Here is a 12,205-nt window from a genome sequence, read left to right on the forward strand (position 1 = left end):
CAGAACCCAACATAGGAGTATATAACATTTTCTGTTTCATAATAAAGAAGCCTGAAATAGAAATCAAATATGTATTTCTACAGCTGCACTTATAAATCTTATGCTTTTGCAAATTTTTGTGCAAGTATTTTCTAGTTTTCAGTGAATTATCTAGAAGAGATGCTTAAATAAGAGAATAAGCTTAATAAGTGAATGCTTAAATATCTTTGATCTTCCTCCAGACTTCTCCATGTAATTCTTTGTTAGGGAATGAATACTGTTACTGACATCATCTCATCCAGTGAATCATCTCACTTAATCTGGTGTCCTTTAATCTTCCTTGCACTTGCTCACATACTGTATATTTTTAGTGTGCTGTGGAAAGTAATGGAACTCAATATTTGCTTTAAACATGCTACTATATATTCCTGAGATGCCCTTGTTGCATTTTTATACAGCTTCATCATACATAACAAAGATACTTTCTTCAATAACGCTACAAGAAGTAGAATTGTACACCATATCTTACAAAGAGTGAAATACGAAGAAGGGAAAAACAAAATTGGTAAGTGCTGAGCAATATGCTTTTAAAGGCGGGTGCTAAGTCCCACCAAAAAAAGAGGAGAAGTCTGCCTGGGCTCATAACAGACTCTTTTGTTTCCTTTTTAATCACCTCAATTTTGAGCTGTTTACATCTCACCCACTGCTGTTGTAGGGGCTTTGCCTGGAAGACCTGATCATTTCCCAGTAATATCAGGCTGCTTTCACAGGCACATATGGGATTTATCACCTCTGCAAGGGAAGAGACTGACTTAAGCAAGACATATGTATAGATTAAGGACCCTGGAGAAACAGATAGACTCATACAGAAAAGTTTTTACTCCTTCATAAAAATGTATTTGGAAGGATGGCAAGATTTGTGCTGCTGTACGTCTCAGCCTGTAGGGCTTCTGCCTGGATACCTGTCCATCCCTAAGGGAGATGGAAGGTTCTGTATCTCTGCAGCTGCTGTAAATCAAAAGGGAGTTCACCAACGACGTCCTCAGTACAAAGGATGCAATGCATAATTATGGCATCACTTTCAAATAGTGGGTGGAGTGGACCTGTGAGGCGGCACATATGCGGATCCAGGAGAGCAGACAGAGGAGGGCCGAAATACAAAACAGTGGCCCTCTTCTGTCTTGTGATACAGAGCACGTACTGCTTGTGTACCACATAGAGACTGGGGCATCACAAACGGAGAGCCAATCCCCATAAAACTGCAGCCTGTTTCATTTCCCTGCTGTTTAAACCCCGTCCTTCCTCAAGAGGTAGGGAAACATCCCAGAACTTCATTTGTTTCTTCCTCAGCTCCTGGGATGAGGGCAGCAATAGCTCTGAGCAATGACAGTGAGCAGAGGGGAGAGAAGAAAGGGAAGAATTTGTGCGGTGCATGCAGCCATTGTATCTAGCGCACACACTTGCAGTCCCTGCCTGCCTCAAGATCCCAAGCTCCCTCACATATCTACTTGTTTTGTACCTATGATGAACACAACCTTGCATTGATCGCTGGGCAGAGCAAAGCCTGGCTCGGCTGTACAGGTTTTGCTTTTCTGCCAGAGACTTTAGAAGAAAGCATATTCTGCCAAGCAGGTACTAATGCAATCACTGAAAGTGCTATTTATGTTAAATTAATACTTCTCATTGCTGTGTTCTTGCTGCTATCATTCCCCAGTGAATTAGGAAAGGAAACAGGATTCTTTGCCTCTTGATCAATGGCGTTCAAATGCCTTCAGGTTGTTAGTGCCAGTATTTAGTTTTGCATTGCCTAGTAGTTGTTCAGTCCTATTTTGGTGACTTTCCAAGTGAATAGTGCCCACATCTCAGCAATCATTCATTATTTCTCTCGAGGTTCTCACTGAAGAGGGACAAGGCCTGACAAGGCCTGAGGAACAAGGGGTATATGATTACTTTTTTGTGCCAAATAGCAATTCTTTTGGTTCAGGTTCAAGTATATTTTCTGGTCTTGTACTATTACAGCCTGTCTTGTTCCTCTTCTATCTGTTAGTCCAGTGGCTTTCATAAGACATAAACTGAACATACTTTAAAACATTTTTATCATATGGAAATTAAGAGTTTCAGTTGCTTTACTCGCCTGCAGTTAAAAAAATGTAAAAATCTTCCCTGAAGTTTTCAGCTCCCAAGAAATACAGCCTTTCATCTAAATAGCTTCCTTAGATCATAATTTATGGGGTCAAACGTCAATCCTGGTGTGAGGTCCCTGATTTCACTGAAGTTACACTAAAGATGGATTTGGCAAATGAATCTTTAAACCTCCAGCATAATAAATGATAGATTATGATTAATATTTGAACAAGTCTTTGCTTGTATTATATCTTAGTTCATCAAAATCTATAAAATATTAATTTTTCTACATGTATCTTTTACTGTCAATGGACTTCAAACTTCATTTAGCCAGCTTAATATGAAAATATTTTTTGCTTTTTACGTAGCAGTTTTTCTGGTCCTATTGGTAAATAATTGGATACTTTTGATTCTTAGGTCTGAATCGATTGCTCAGTAATGGCTCCTATGAAGCTGCATTTCCTCTTCATGAGGTATTTTTCTTTTTTTTTTTTCTTTTTGAACAGACATTTCCCACAAAATGAATTCTTAATCGTGTAATCATTTATTCTCGATCTTATTAATGTTATTACTCTCTGTTGCATTCTGTGTCTGCCTCTGACATCCCTCCCATTTACTAATGCTTTTTTCTTGTAAAAAAAAATTTTTTTTTTCTTGCAAAAAGAGATGAGTAAGGAGAGTTGTTCTGGATCTGTTCTGTAAAAAGTAATTGGGTTTGATAAATCAGTATGTTTTCAGAGGGGAAAAACATCATGCTGTGGTTTTCTCTTTGAGATTCTCCAGTTTATAGCCTTTGACTTGAACACCATTTATCATAAATTTCTTAGGGAGAATAATCCCAAATCTTACTGAAGTCAGAGGAAATTGTCCTTTTAATGTCATATTTAGCTTTTGGTGCACAAGTATGGAATTTGCATAAATTGTGTGATCCATACCACTAGCGAGAGAGATTTCTTAGATATTCTTTTTTGCTGCTGTTGTTCATTAATGTCCAGATTTGTATTTTAGGGAAGTTACAGAAGTAAGAATTCAATAAGAACCCACGGGGCAGAAAACCACAGACACCTGCTCTATGAGTGCTGGGCTTCCTGGGGAGTGTGGTATAAATACCAACCACTGGACCTCGTGAGGTAAGACTTTCCTGCTTTTAGTATGTCACATTATAGGTGCTTTGAGCATAGGTTATCTCTCTTCTGACAAAACCATGAAAAGCTCGGTTAATTTGTTTTTAAAAACTGATCCTGAGATCATGGGAATCCATTTCATTCATGGTGCCACTACTTTCAAAGAAGTACCTATAGAGGAGCTTGTAGGAGGAGCTGAAAGTGAAGTTTCATTCTAGAGTTTCCTGACACCATAACTTCTAATGAAGGGTTTGCAGAATATTTGAGAGAGAAAAGAAGGAAGAGAGAAATCTGTGAAGGCTAGGTAGACTTGGTTGCACATCTATCCACTGGAGGAATTGTTCTTCCTCCTCAGAGCATGGCTTTGGTGAAAAACAGGCTCTCATCAACTAGATCTTTTTTTTCCAAAAAGCAATCACAGATGGAGCCCTGGGTGAAGTTTAATGATGCTTACAAATTGCATGGAGCAGAGCTCACAGTCACTGAGCATGCTACTGTGTTGAGCAGCACTAGCAGTAGATGGGTGGAAGCCTCTCCTGTACCACCTCCCTTAAACTCAGCCCAGCCACATCACCACAGTCTGGATTTGTATTCATCTTGGAAGTAGCCTGCAAAGAAGAAACACTGAGAAAGCTGAGACATGACTCCAAATTCTTATAGCCCTCTTAAATAATGTTTTCAAATAGGCTTGCATGTACTAATAGAGGGTTACATATTTTTTGTGCATATAGAGAGAGCCAGAGTCTTTACTGATCATGTCGGCAGAACTATTATTGGGCATTAATGGGCTTTTTCTGCTTGAAGAGAGGAATATGAAGCTACAAGGGCCTATTGATAAAGGCTTTAGATGTATTGGGATCACTGAAGATACTGATACATTGGCCATTGGGAAGGGTGATACAGAGCATGCAATTGGTCCAGCGTATTAATTTCCCCTTTTATAAGTCCTGTAACTGATAGAAACCTTTGCTTTTATTGATTCTCAAAATTGGTTCCAGATAGAAAGATTTGTAGAGGGTGGCCCTGGAGACAGATGGTGTTATTGATTAAGGCCATATAAAACCTATCCATTTCATAAAACAGGAGGTGTTCATTTCCATGGAGAAAAAGTTCACCGAGAAATAGAATAAAAAAATTTTACTGAGTCATGTAATTTTTAAAATGCTTTAGAAAACAAAGTAACATATTTGTACCTCATAATTTAATCCTGAAAGCTTTTAATTTCTTTTTTAATATACTGGTCTGGGCAGAAATATGGAATTTTTCTCAAATTTCATTATGGAAATTGCTGATTTACTGAGGAGCCAACAGTTATACTGAAGTTTTTTATTTTTAATTTCCCAGTATACAGTAAGATATTAATGTCACAGTATAAACAACTTATCTCTGTAATGTTTTCTAATCATTTGTCCATGGTGGTCAAGACTACTGTTCTTCATCAACATTTCTTGTTTGTGAAAGTGCTGTTGAGCCAATATCTGGGGTTTGGTTTAATTTGGTTTATGAATATGGACCACTCATGATTGTTCTGGACCTTGGTAGCAGCCTTCTTGTGTAGCCTGCGTTTGATGTTTAAGATTTTGTAAGATGCTTTAGCTTTTTACCAGACAGTGACACCCACAGATTTTTCCACAGCTATTTCACAAAAGAAAAAAAGCAATCAAAATAGCAGACCCCCTAGCTGAGGTCATGGGTGTCCTGTGGTCATTCAGAGTAGGTGTTTACCCAAAGAGAAGGGAGGCAGGGGGAGCTGTCAGGCTCCCTGAGCATTCACAGAGCGTGAGTCTCGGTAGCCATCGAGTTCAGCAGGATTCAAAGCTGTAGCCCCAGCCCAGCTTGCCATTTGCTGCCTGGAGCACACCCCATGGCTGCAATGAATTCACTGAAGGAGGGGTGACAGGAAAGGGGAGGGAATGCCTTTTTCTTCTCACTTCACAGACGCTAGATCCCTCGCATTTCCTTAGCTCCTGCCAAATCTTTCCTGTCTACTGCCATTCTCAGCAGCTCACATGTCTAGTGAGCTGAAGAATTTCTCTTGAAGAGCTGACAACGCCAGCAAGACCTGTTGTTCATTTCACTTGGAAGTATCTCAGCATGCATACTTTAAACAGAAGCTTTTTTAGTACCAGTTCTGCAGCAGGAGCAACTCTTTTATTTGTTTCCCGTACCAACAGCTATGTAGGGTGTGCTTCAAGGGAATAGTGTTGCCATCTGTACAAAAGGAGTGGATGGATATCTGGATATCTTCCACAGATATCTGGCCAGAACTTACTGCTGCTAGCTGACATTCCCCTTTGCTATATGCTTTAGAAAGGCTAAGGAATAAATTAGATGTAGATAATGAATTATCTCATTAATAGATATGGTATTTCCACCTTAAAGTCTAGTTGCCACAATGGTAAGCAAAATTGTTCATACTTTGGTGGTGTTTTATTTTTTCCTTAGCTGTTAAAATGAGGCCTTATATCTCCAGTGCTGTCAATTTGGTGCCTCCCAGATTTCATTTAATCTCATTAGCTGGCTGTTATGGAGATACTAGTCACTAGAAATAAATGAGAAAAAAAGTCATTTGAGGGGAATTGCATGATTCTGCTTTCACTCTGCTTTGAAACACGTGGCAGTATGAAGGCGCAGATTTGGCACAATTGCAAAGGCACTCGTATTAATCAACAGATGTGGTACCATGATTTTAATTACAGTTCTGTTGGAATTTAGGATCCATAGTTACTTTACAAGAATAATTTAAGATCCTTATAATTGATAGCAATTGGAAAGAGGCAGGACTTACTATATTTATATGCTCTGGGATCACGTAAATCAATGCAAACAGTTGCAGTGATTCCTGGGGGGTTTGGATCACCTCCTTCATGCTTCTGTGCAAAACTGCTTTCCTCTAGGTTGTGCACAAATTACTCCTGCTGCTGCTTGAGCATGTTATTTACAGGACAAAGATGGAGGGAGAAAACTGTATTTATAAAGTGATTGTAAAGCTACGTAAATGAACCTGAAAGCAAAAGTAATGCCTGAGTAACTTGAATTTTACTCCATGTTTACATTCAATGACTTGATTGCAAGCTGACAACTCCCTTTCAATCTCCTGTCAAAACCTTCCTCCCCACCTCATTGCTCCTAACAATAACATGAGAGCTTCATGTGTCCAAAACACCTGTTGGAAGGCTCTAGCTCCCTCACAACTTGTTTCTGTGATGTAAAAAGTTCTGTATAGGATTTCACTCTGACCTGAAAAGGATTAATGAAGATAGATAGGTTCTTGGCTTAAGTCCAAACCTGTCTATATTCTAGCTCCGTGACTTCCTTCTAGGCATCCTGAAAGCAAAAGATTATATAATGAAGGTCGTTAAACACAGAGGAATCCAATATCGCATTTTATAGGTCTGAAATCAGACTTTGTAGCTTAATAGTTTTCAAAAATGTGCCATATTGATAAATACTGAGATTGAAATCTTGGCCCAGTTAAGTCAGTGATAGTTCCACCATTGGAATGGGGTGAGGGGAGGGACAGTTCACCGTTAAGGTAGGTGATATTGGAGGGCTAATATACACGCTAGCATAAAATTGAGAAGCTGAAATTATTTTTTTATTATTATTCTAATGGTCCAGCATATTTGAAGATAGGAGAGATGGATTATTCTATTAGGCACTTGGGGTTTTTTTATGTCTCTGCTTTTTAGATTAGTTGTGGAGGAAATTTTCTGTGGGAGAACCATCAAAGACACAAAACATTTTTTTCTATTCTTATTAACAATCTGAAAAATTGGATGGTAATAAGTTAGCAAAGTTAACAAAAATGCAAATGTTATCAAGGCTGGAAAATTTCGAAGAGGCTTGCAATAAGCAGTGATAACAGGTGAAATTTAGGTATAAGTAATGCACAGTGATGCACCCTAGAAAAAAAATCCCTGGAATTCTTCATGTACATTACTGAGTTCTGGCTAAAGTGCCAGCATGCAGGTAAGAGAACTGCCACCACCGTGGAGAGCTATATGAAATTTCTGTTCTATATATAGTGACAGAGAAGAAAGAAAGAGCTTATTCCTCGTATTTGGTGCAACTTGAAGGGAAAGGGTGGCAAAGGTATCTCTAAACCATCTTCATCTCCTGAGGATCATGATGGTCCAGGCTGACCCACTTATGGATTGGAATAAATGTGGAGCTGCTCTGAATATGGCACCTAGGAAGGTCTCCAAAGACCTTGTAACTGCCATAGTTTGTTTCTAAAGCACTCAACCTAGTGGTATCTGAGCAGAGACTTACAGAAAAAATGTGTTAACTACGGGGCCAGAAGAAATTAAATACTAACTTGATCCTGATGTAAATTACAGTAGTACAGCCTGTGGAATACCAGCTGTGAAGCAAAGGGCAATAGTGGAAGATCGAGGCTGTTTGTCCATATTTAAACCAATATGTATCACAGTAATGTCAACGTCCTGCACTTATTTTTAAAACCAGGCTTACGAATGGCCTCAGATGCCTTTTCCTTACATTGCAGAGATTTGGATTGCTCCCCATCAAGTCCATTCTTCTTTATGCACACACTGAACTTTGCTTGGGTCTTCATCTAGGATGAAGCTGTTTGATCTCTAGATCAAAAAAGAGTACTATGATTTGCACCTTTAGATGGAAAGACTCAACAGGATAGGAGATGAAGTTTGTCATGAATGTTTGTCAGCTAGGGGATGGAACAAGGAAGCATTCATCCTTGAACGTTGGGAATGAAATAAAAAAATAAATCTTGATGAATGTTGGGTTTACTTCACTACTTTGAACTATGTACATGGAGAAAAATAGGTCATTAATATTCAGTGGAAGTAAGCTCAAAATGTGAGCTTGCTTTTTCAGTGGAGCAGGCACAGCTTGACATTCTAGGTGTCAGGAAAATAATTAGGCCAAAGGGTTTCACTAGCACTCTTAAGTCAGGGTTCAGAAAGTAATTTCCAGTCTTTTTACAAGCAGACCTGCTGCCCTTGTCAGAACTGAGCATGTTATCCTTAGCTTACCACCTCTTTAACCTGTAAATTTGAGTCTCCGTTGAATGACAGAAGAATAAAAACAACATGACAATATTTGGCTTCTCATACAGTGCTGGTAAACTCAAAATGATAATAATCAGTGTAGGTCAGTATCATTCAGCAGAGCATGAGCTCAGCCCAGAAAGATATTGCTTACACTGGAAATTTTTGATATCCGTTTGAAAACTGATGATTTTGTCCACTTCAGACCAAGTGTTTCTTTCTCTTCTCCACTGCCTCCAGCCCTAGAGCACATCTAGTGGCTGGAAAGCTGCCCAGAGGAAAAGGACTTCGGAGTGCTGGTTGACAGCCAGCTGAACATGAGCCAGCAGTGTGCCCAGGTGGCCAAGAAGGCCAACGGCATCCTGGCCTGTATTAGGAATAGTGTGGCCAGCAGGAGTAGGGAGGTGATCGTGCCCCTGTACTCGGCACTGGTGAGGCTGCACCTCGAACACTGTGTTCAGTTTTGGGCCCATCACTACAAGAAAGACATGGAGGTGCTGGAGCGTGTCCAGAGAAGGGCAATGAAGCTGGTGAAGGGCCTGGAGAAGAAGTCTTCTGAGGAGCAGCTGAGGGAACTGGGGTTGTTTAGTCTGGAGAAGAGGAGGCTGAGGGGAGACCTCATCGTGCTCTACAACTACCTGAAAGGAGGTTGTAGTGAGGTGGGTGTTGGTCTCTTCTGCCAAGTCACTAGCGATAGGACGAGAGGAAATGGCCTCAAATTGCGCCAAGGGAGGTTTAGGCTGGACATTAGGAGAAATTTCTTTACTGTAAGAGTGGTCAGGCCTTGGAACAGGCTGCCCAGGGAAGTGGTGGAGTCACCATCCCTGGAAGTATTTAAAAGACGTGTAGATGAGGCCCTTAGGGACATGATGTAGTGGGTATGGTGGTGTTGGGTTGACGGTTGGACTCGATGATCTTAGAGGTCTTTTCCAACCTTAATGATTCTATGATTCTATGATTCTGTGATCATGGGTCTTTTCCTCCTTACTGTGAAAGTTTGACCAAAGATGTTTTCTGATAGCATAAAGGAGCCAGCAGTGCTGACTCACTGCATTTTTGTCTCTGGACAGATCAGAATTTTCATCATTAGTGTAGAAGTGGGTTTTCATCAGCAGCTATTCTCAAATTCAGTTGATATGCAAGTTTAAGTTGTCTGCAAAGTCTCTGAAGTGCAAGAATGTCATCTTGCCTCATTCTTTAAAACTAATCTTGCAAATAATCTCCTAAAATCTTCATTGTAATCATGATAATTGCATATCGATTTGTAAAGCATCCTAATCTGATCATCAGCCTACTGTGCACAAGACCATCAAACACAGGACACGCAGCCTGCTCCTATGCTGATGAGTTCAGCAGGTTTTTTGTGTGCTTGATGTATTCTTTAACACATAAATAAAGATTTGGTTGTGTTTGGGAGGAGGAAAAATGCTAATGAATATGTAGCAAATAGGAGCTTCCTGACCACTTTGCTGTTAGTTTTTAAGCAATATAGCTAACAAATTAGGATTAATTCAGACTACTTTCCTCAAATCAGTGCAAGATGATACATAAAGATATTTGTTGGACCTCACTTGCACTTTACTTTCCACCTGTGGTAGAATCATGAGATTAGTTTTCCAGGAACTGATCTAGGAAAAGAAATAATCAAATGAAAATAAACTGGATTGGAGAATAACCTCTGGTTAATTAATTTCTTCGAAATAATTTGGGCCCAAATCATTTTTGCTGTTATACCAGTTTTAGGGATGAAACTGATTTCAGTGCAATTATTTGGGAACTACAGTTACACAGCCAAAAGGCATCAGTTTCCCAAATACAAAGAACTAGCTTTTTAAAATTAACTCAGTGTTTCCTTTTTGAGGTCTCCACTCCTCTCACTGTAAGTTGTGGTTAGTGAATTTTTAAATTCATTTTTTAAGTTCATTCATAAGGCAAGTCCCTCAGTGTGGATTTAGAAGCCTCGTTGCAGGCTTTTTCTTCAGGAAATTCTGACTCTGCTCTCTAATCTACTCTTCGGATATGATAGAAATATTTATTTTTTATTAACACGCAAGATTAAGCAGATTTATTCTAACTAGCAGGTAACTTCTCTGTGTTGTGTTTTAAAACAGACGGTACTTTGGTGAGAAAATTGGGCTGTACTTTGCCTGGTTAGGCTGGTACACGGGGATGCTCTTCCCAGCTGCCTTCATTGGATTGTTTGTCTTTTTGTATGGAGTCACCACTTTGAACCACTGCCAGGTCAGGTAATGTGGACACTTTTATAAGGGAAATTACAGCTGTGGGCTATTATGAATAATTTAAGAGATCTTCATATGAATTTTTAATTATTTCATTTTGAACCGTTGAATGAATTCTCAGGAAAAGACTGTGCTTGGTTCTCAGAAGGTACCCAGTATCGAGCTTCTCTTCTTTTGGGCTCCTGAGTTGGGATGAGAGGCTATGTTTCTTGCCCAGCTCCAGTTGCTGATGGTGCTAGCAACTCAGCATGAAGTAGGGAAAAAGTAAGGCTCCTTTATTACTGTTGTAACAGGCCAGCAGAGGAGTGGGGAGTTTTTACTCTCTTCAAGGCCTTTCCCAAAGATCCACTACAGGGAGGCATTCTTCAGATGAAGAATGGACCTTCTGCTGGAGTGCTGCATCTCTACATTCTTGCACACTTAAGACAAGTCACAAGAATAAGTCAAACTTAACTTTACCTGCAATCATCCTCACCCTCCTCCTACCAAAGGTCACTTCTGACTCAAGAAGAAGCTGGAAATGGTAAAGAGATACTGCTAGGCTGGCCCTGAAGACCTGTCCTCTGCAGTTATGACTGTAAACTCTGAAGTCTTAGACAGTCAACAAATATTAATTATACACATGCAGTTACGAACACCTGGGCTTCAGTTACAGAACCAGTATTGTTCAATAAGTAACTGAATATTAGTGAAACTTATCAATCCATTTTAAGACTGATTGTTGTGCATCAAACTATTAATTTTTATCTTTTTTGTTTTTCCAGTAAAGAAGTCTGCCAAGCTACAGATATCATAATGTGTCCTATATGTGATAAATACTGTCCCTTCATGAGGTTGTCAGACAGCTGCATTTATGCCAAGGTACATTTTAAACTATGCAATTAGAAATGCTTTCCTGGCAAAAGCATTAATTTTGCCTTTTGCGCTTGTCTTTAGTGAGCTTGCGTAGATAAAATCGTGAAAGGACAGATCAAGTTCAGCCAATATTAACATCCATTGTCTTTTACCAGGACTTAGTTTGGCTTGTAAAACACTTGAATGCAATTTGCACTTAGAGATTCAGCAGTCTCGGAGTGTCCTAGATGCATGTGCTACGGTGTCCTTGGCATCAACCTTCATCTTATGATCCGTCCTTTGTATGTGGCTCCATAAAATGAATGCTTTGCATCTGAAATGATGCTCACACCTGGTCTTGGCAGGGGTCAGCCCCAGGCTAGGCTGGCAAATAGTCCTGACAACTGACAGGTGCATTTCACACGTCAAGGGAAGAAGCCTCAGGATTGTCAGGCCAGCTGCACTCATGATCATATTAATTTTATTAGGTGAAAATAGAAAATAAAGCCTTATTGTCATAAATTGATCACACTATTAATATATCCCTCAGGTAACTCACCTTTTTGACAATGGAGCTACTGTCTTTTTTGCTGTTTTCATGGCGGTGTGGGGTAAGTTTTTCTTTTGATATTGAGTAATTGCACAATCTTTTTCTTAAAGATTGTGATGCAACATAGGCCTTTGTAATTTCCAGCACACTTTTTTCAGACACTGAGAAAAACAATATAGGCTTGATTCTTTTCTCTTTCTGCAAAAGGAAGATGGAAATAGTTTAAATCAGTTTTTTATGTGATAATAATTTTAATTAAAGTAAAAACATGAATGCAGTATGTAGTGTCTGTGTAGATAGTTATATTCTGCAGGTTTTTGT

The 12,205-nt window shown here is 39.4% G+C and overlaps 1 protein-coding gene across 2 annotated transcripts in view; it reads left to right on the plus strand.

The window, feature by feature from the left end:
- Window positions 1-12,205, plus strand: part of ANO4 (anoctamin 4) — a 207,439-nt gene that overhangs the window by 148,644 nt on the left and 46,590 nt on the right. For both annotated transcript variants that reach the window (XM_075152059.1, XM_075152068.1), the window contains 6 exons: window positions 438-544; window positions 2,521-2,576; window positions 3,112-3,233; window positions 10,372-10,506; window positions 11,265-11,361; window positions 11,885-11,945. In XM_075152059.1, the coding sequence (XP_075008160.1) occupies window positions 438-544; window positions 2,521-2,576; window positions 3,112-3,233; window positions 10,372-10,506; window positions 11,265-11,361; window positions 11,885-11,945 (578 nt within the window). The remainder of the gene's footprint in view (window positions 1-437; window positions 545-2,520; window positions 2,577-3,111; window positions 3,234-10,371; window positions 10,507-11,264; window positions 11,362-11,884; window positions 11,946-12,205) is intronic.

Source organism: Calonectris borealis, chromosome 1, assembly GCF_964195595.1.
Source record: "Calonectris borealis chromosome 1, bCalBor7.hap1.2, whole genome shotgun sequence".
Lineage (NCBI taxonomy): Eukaryota > Metazoa > Chordata > Aves > Procellariiformes > Procellariidae > Calonectris > Calonectris borealis.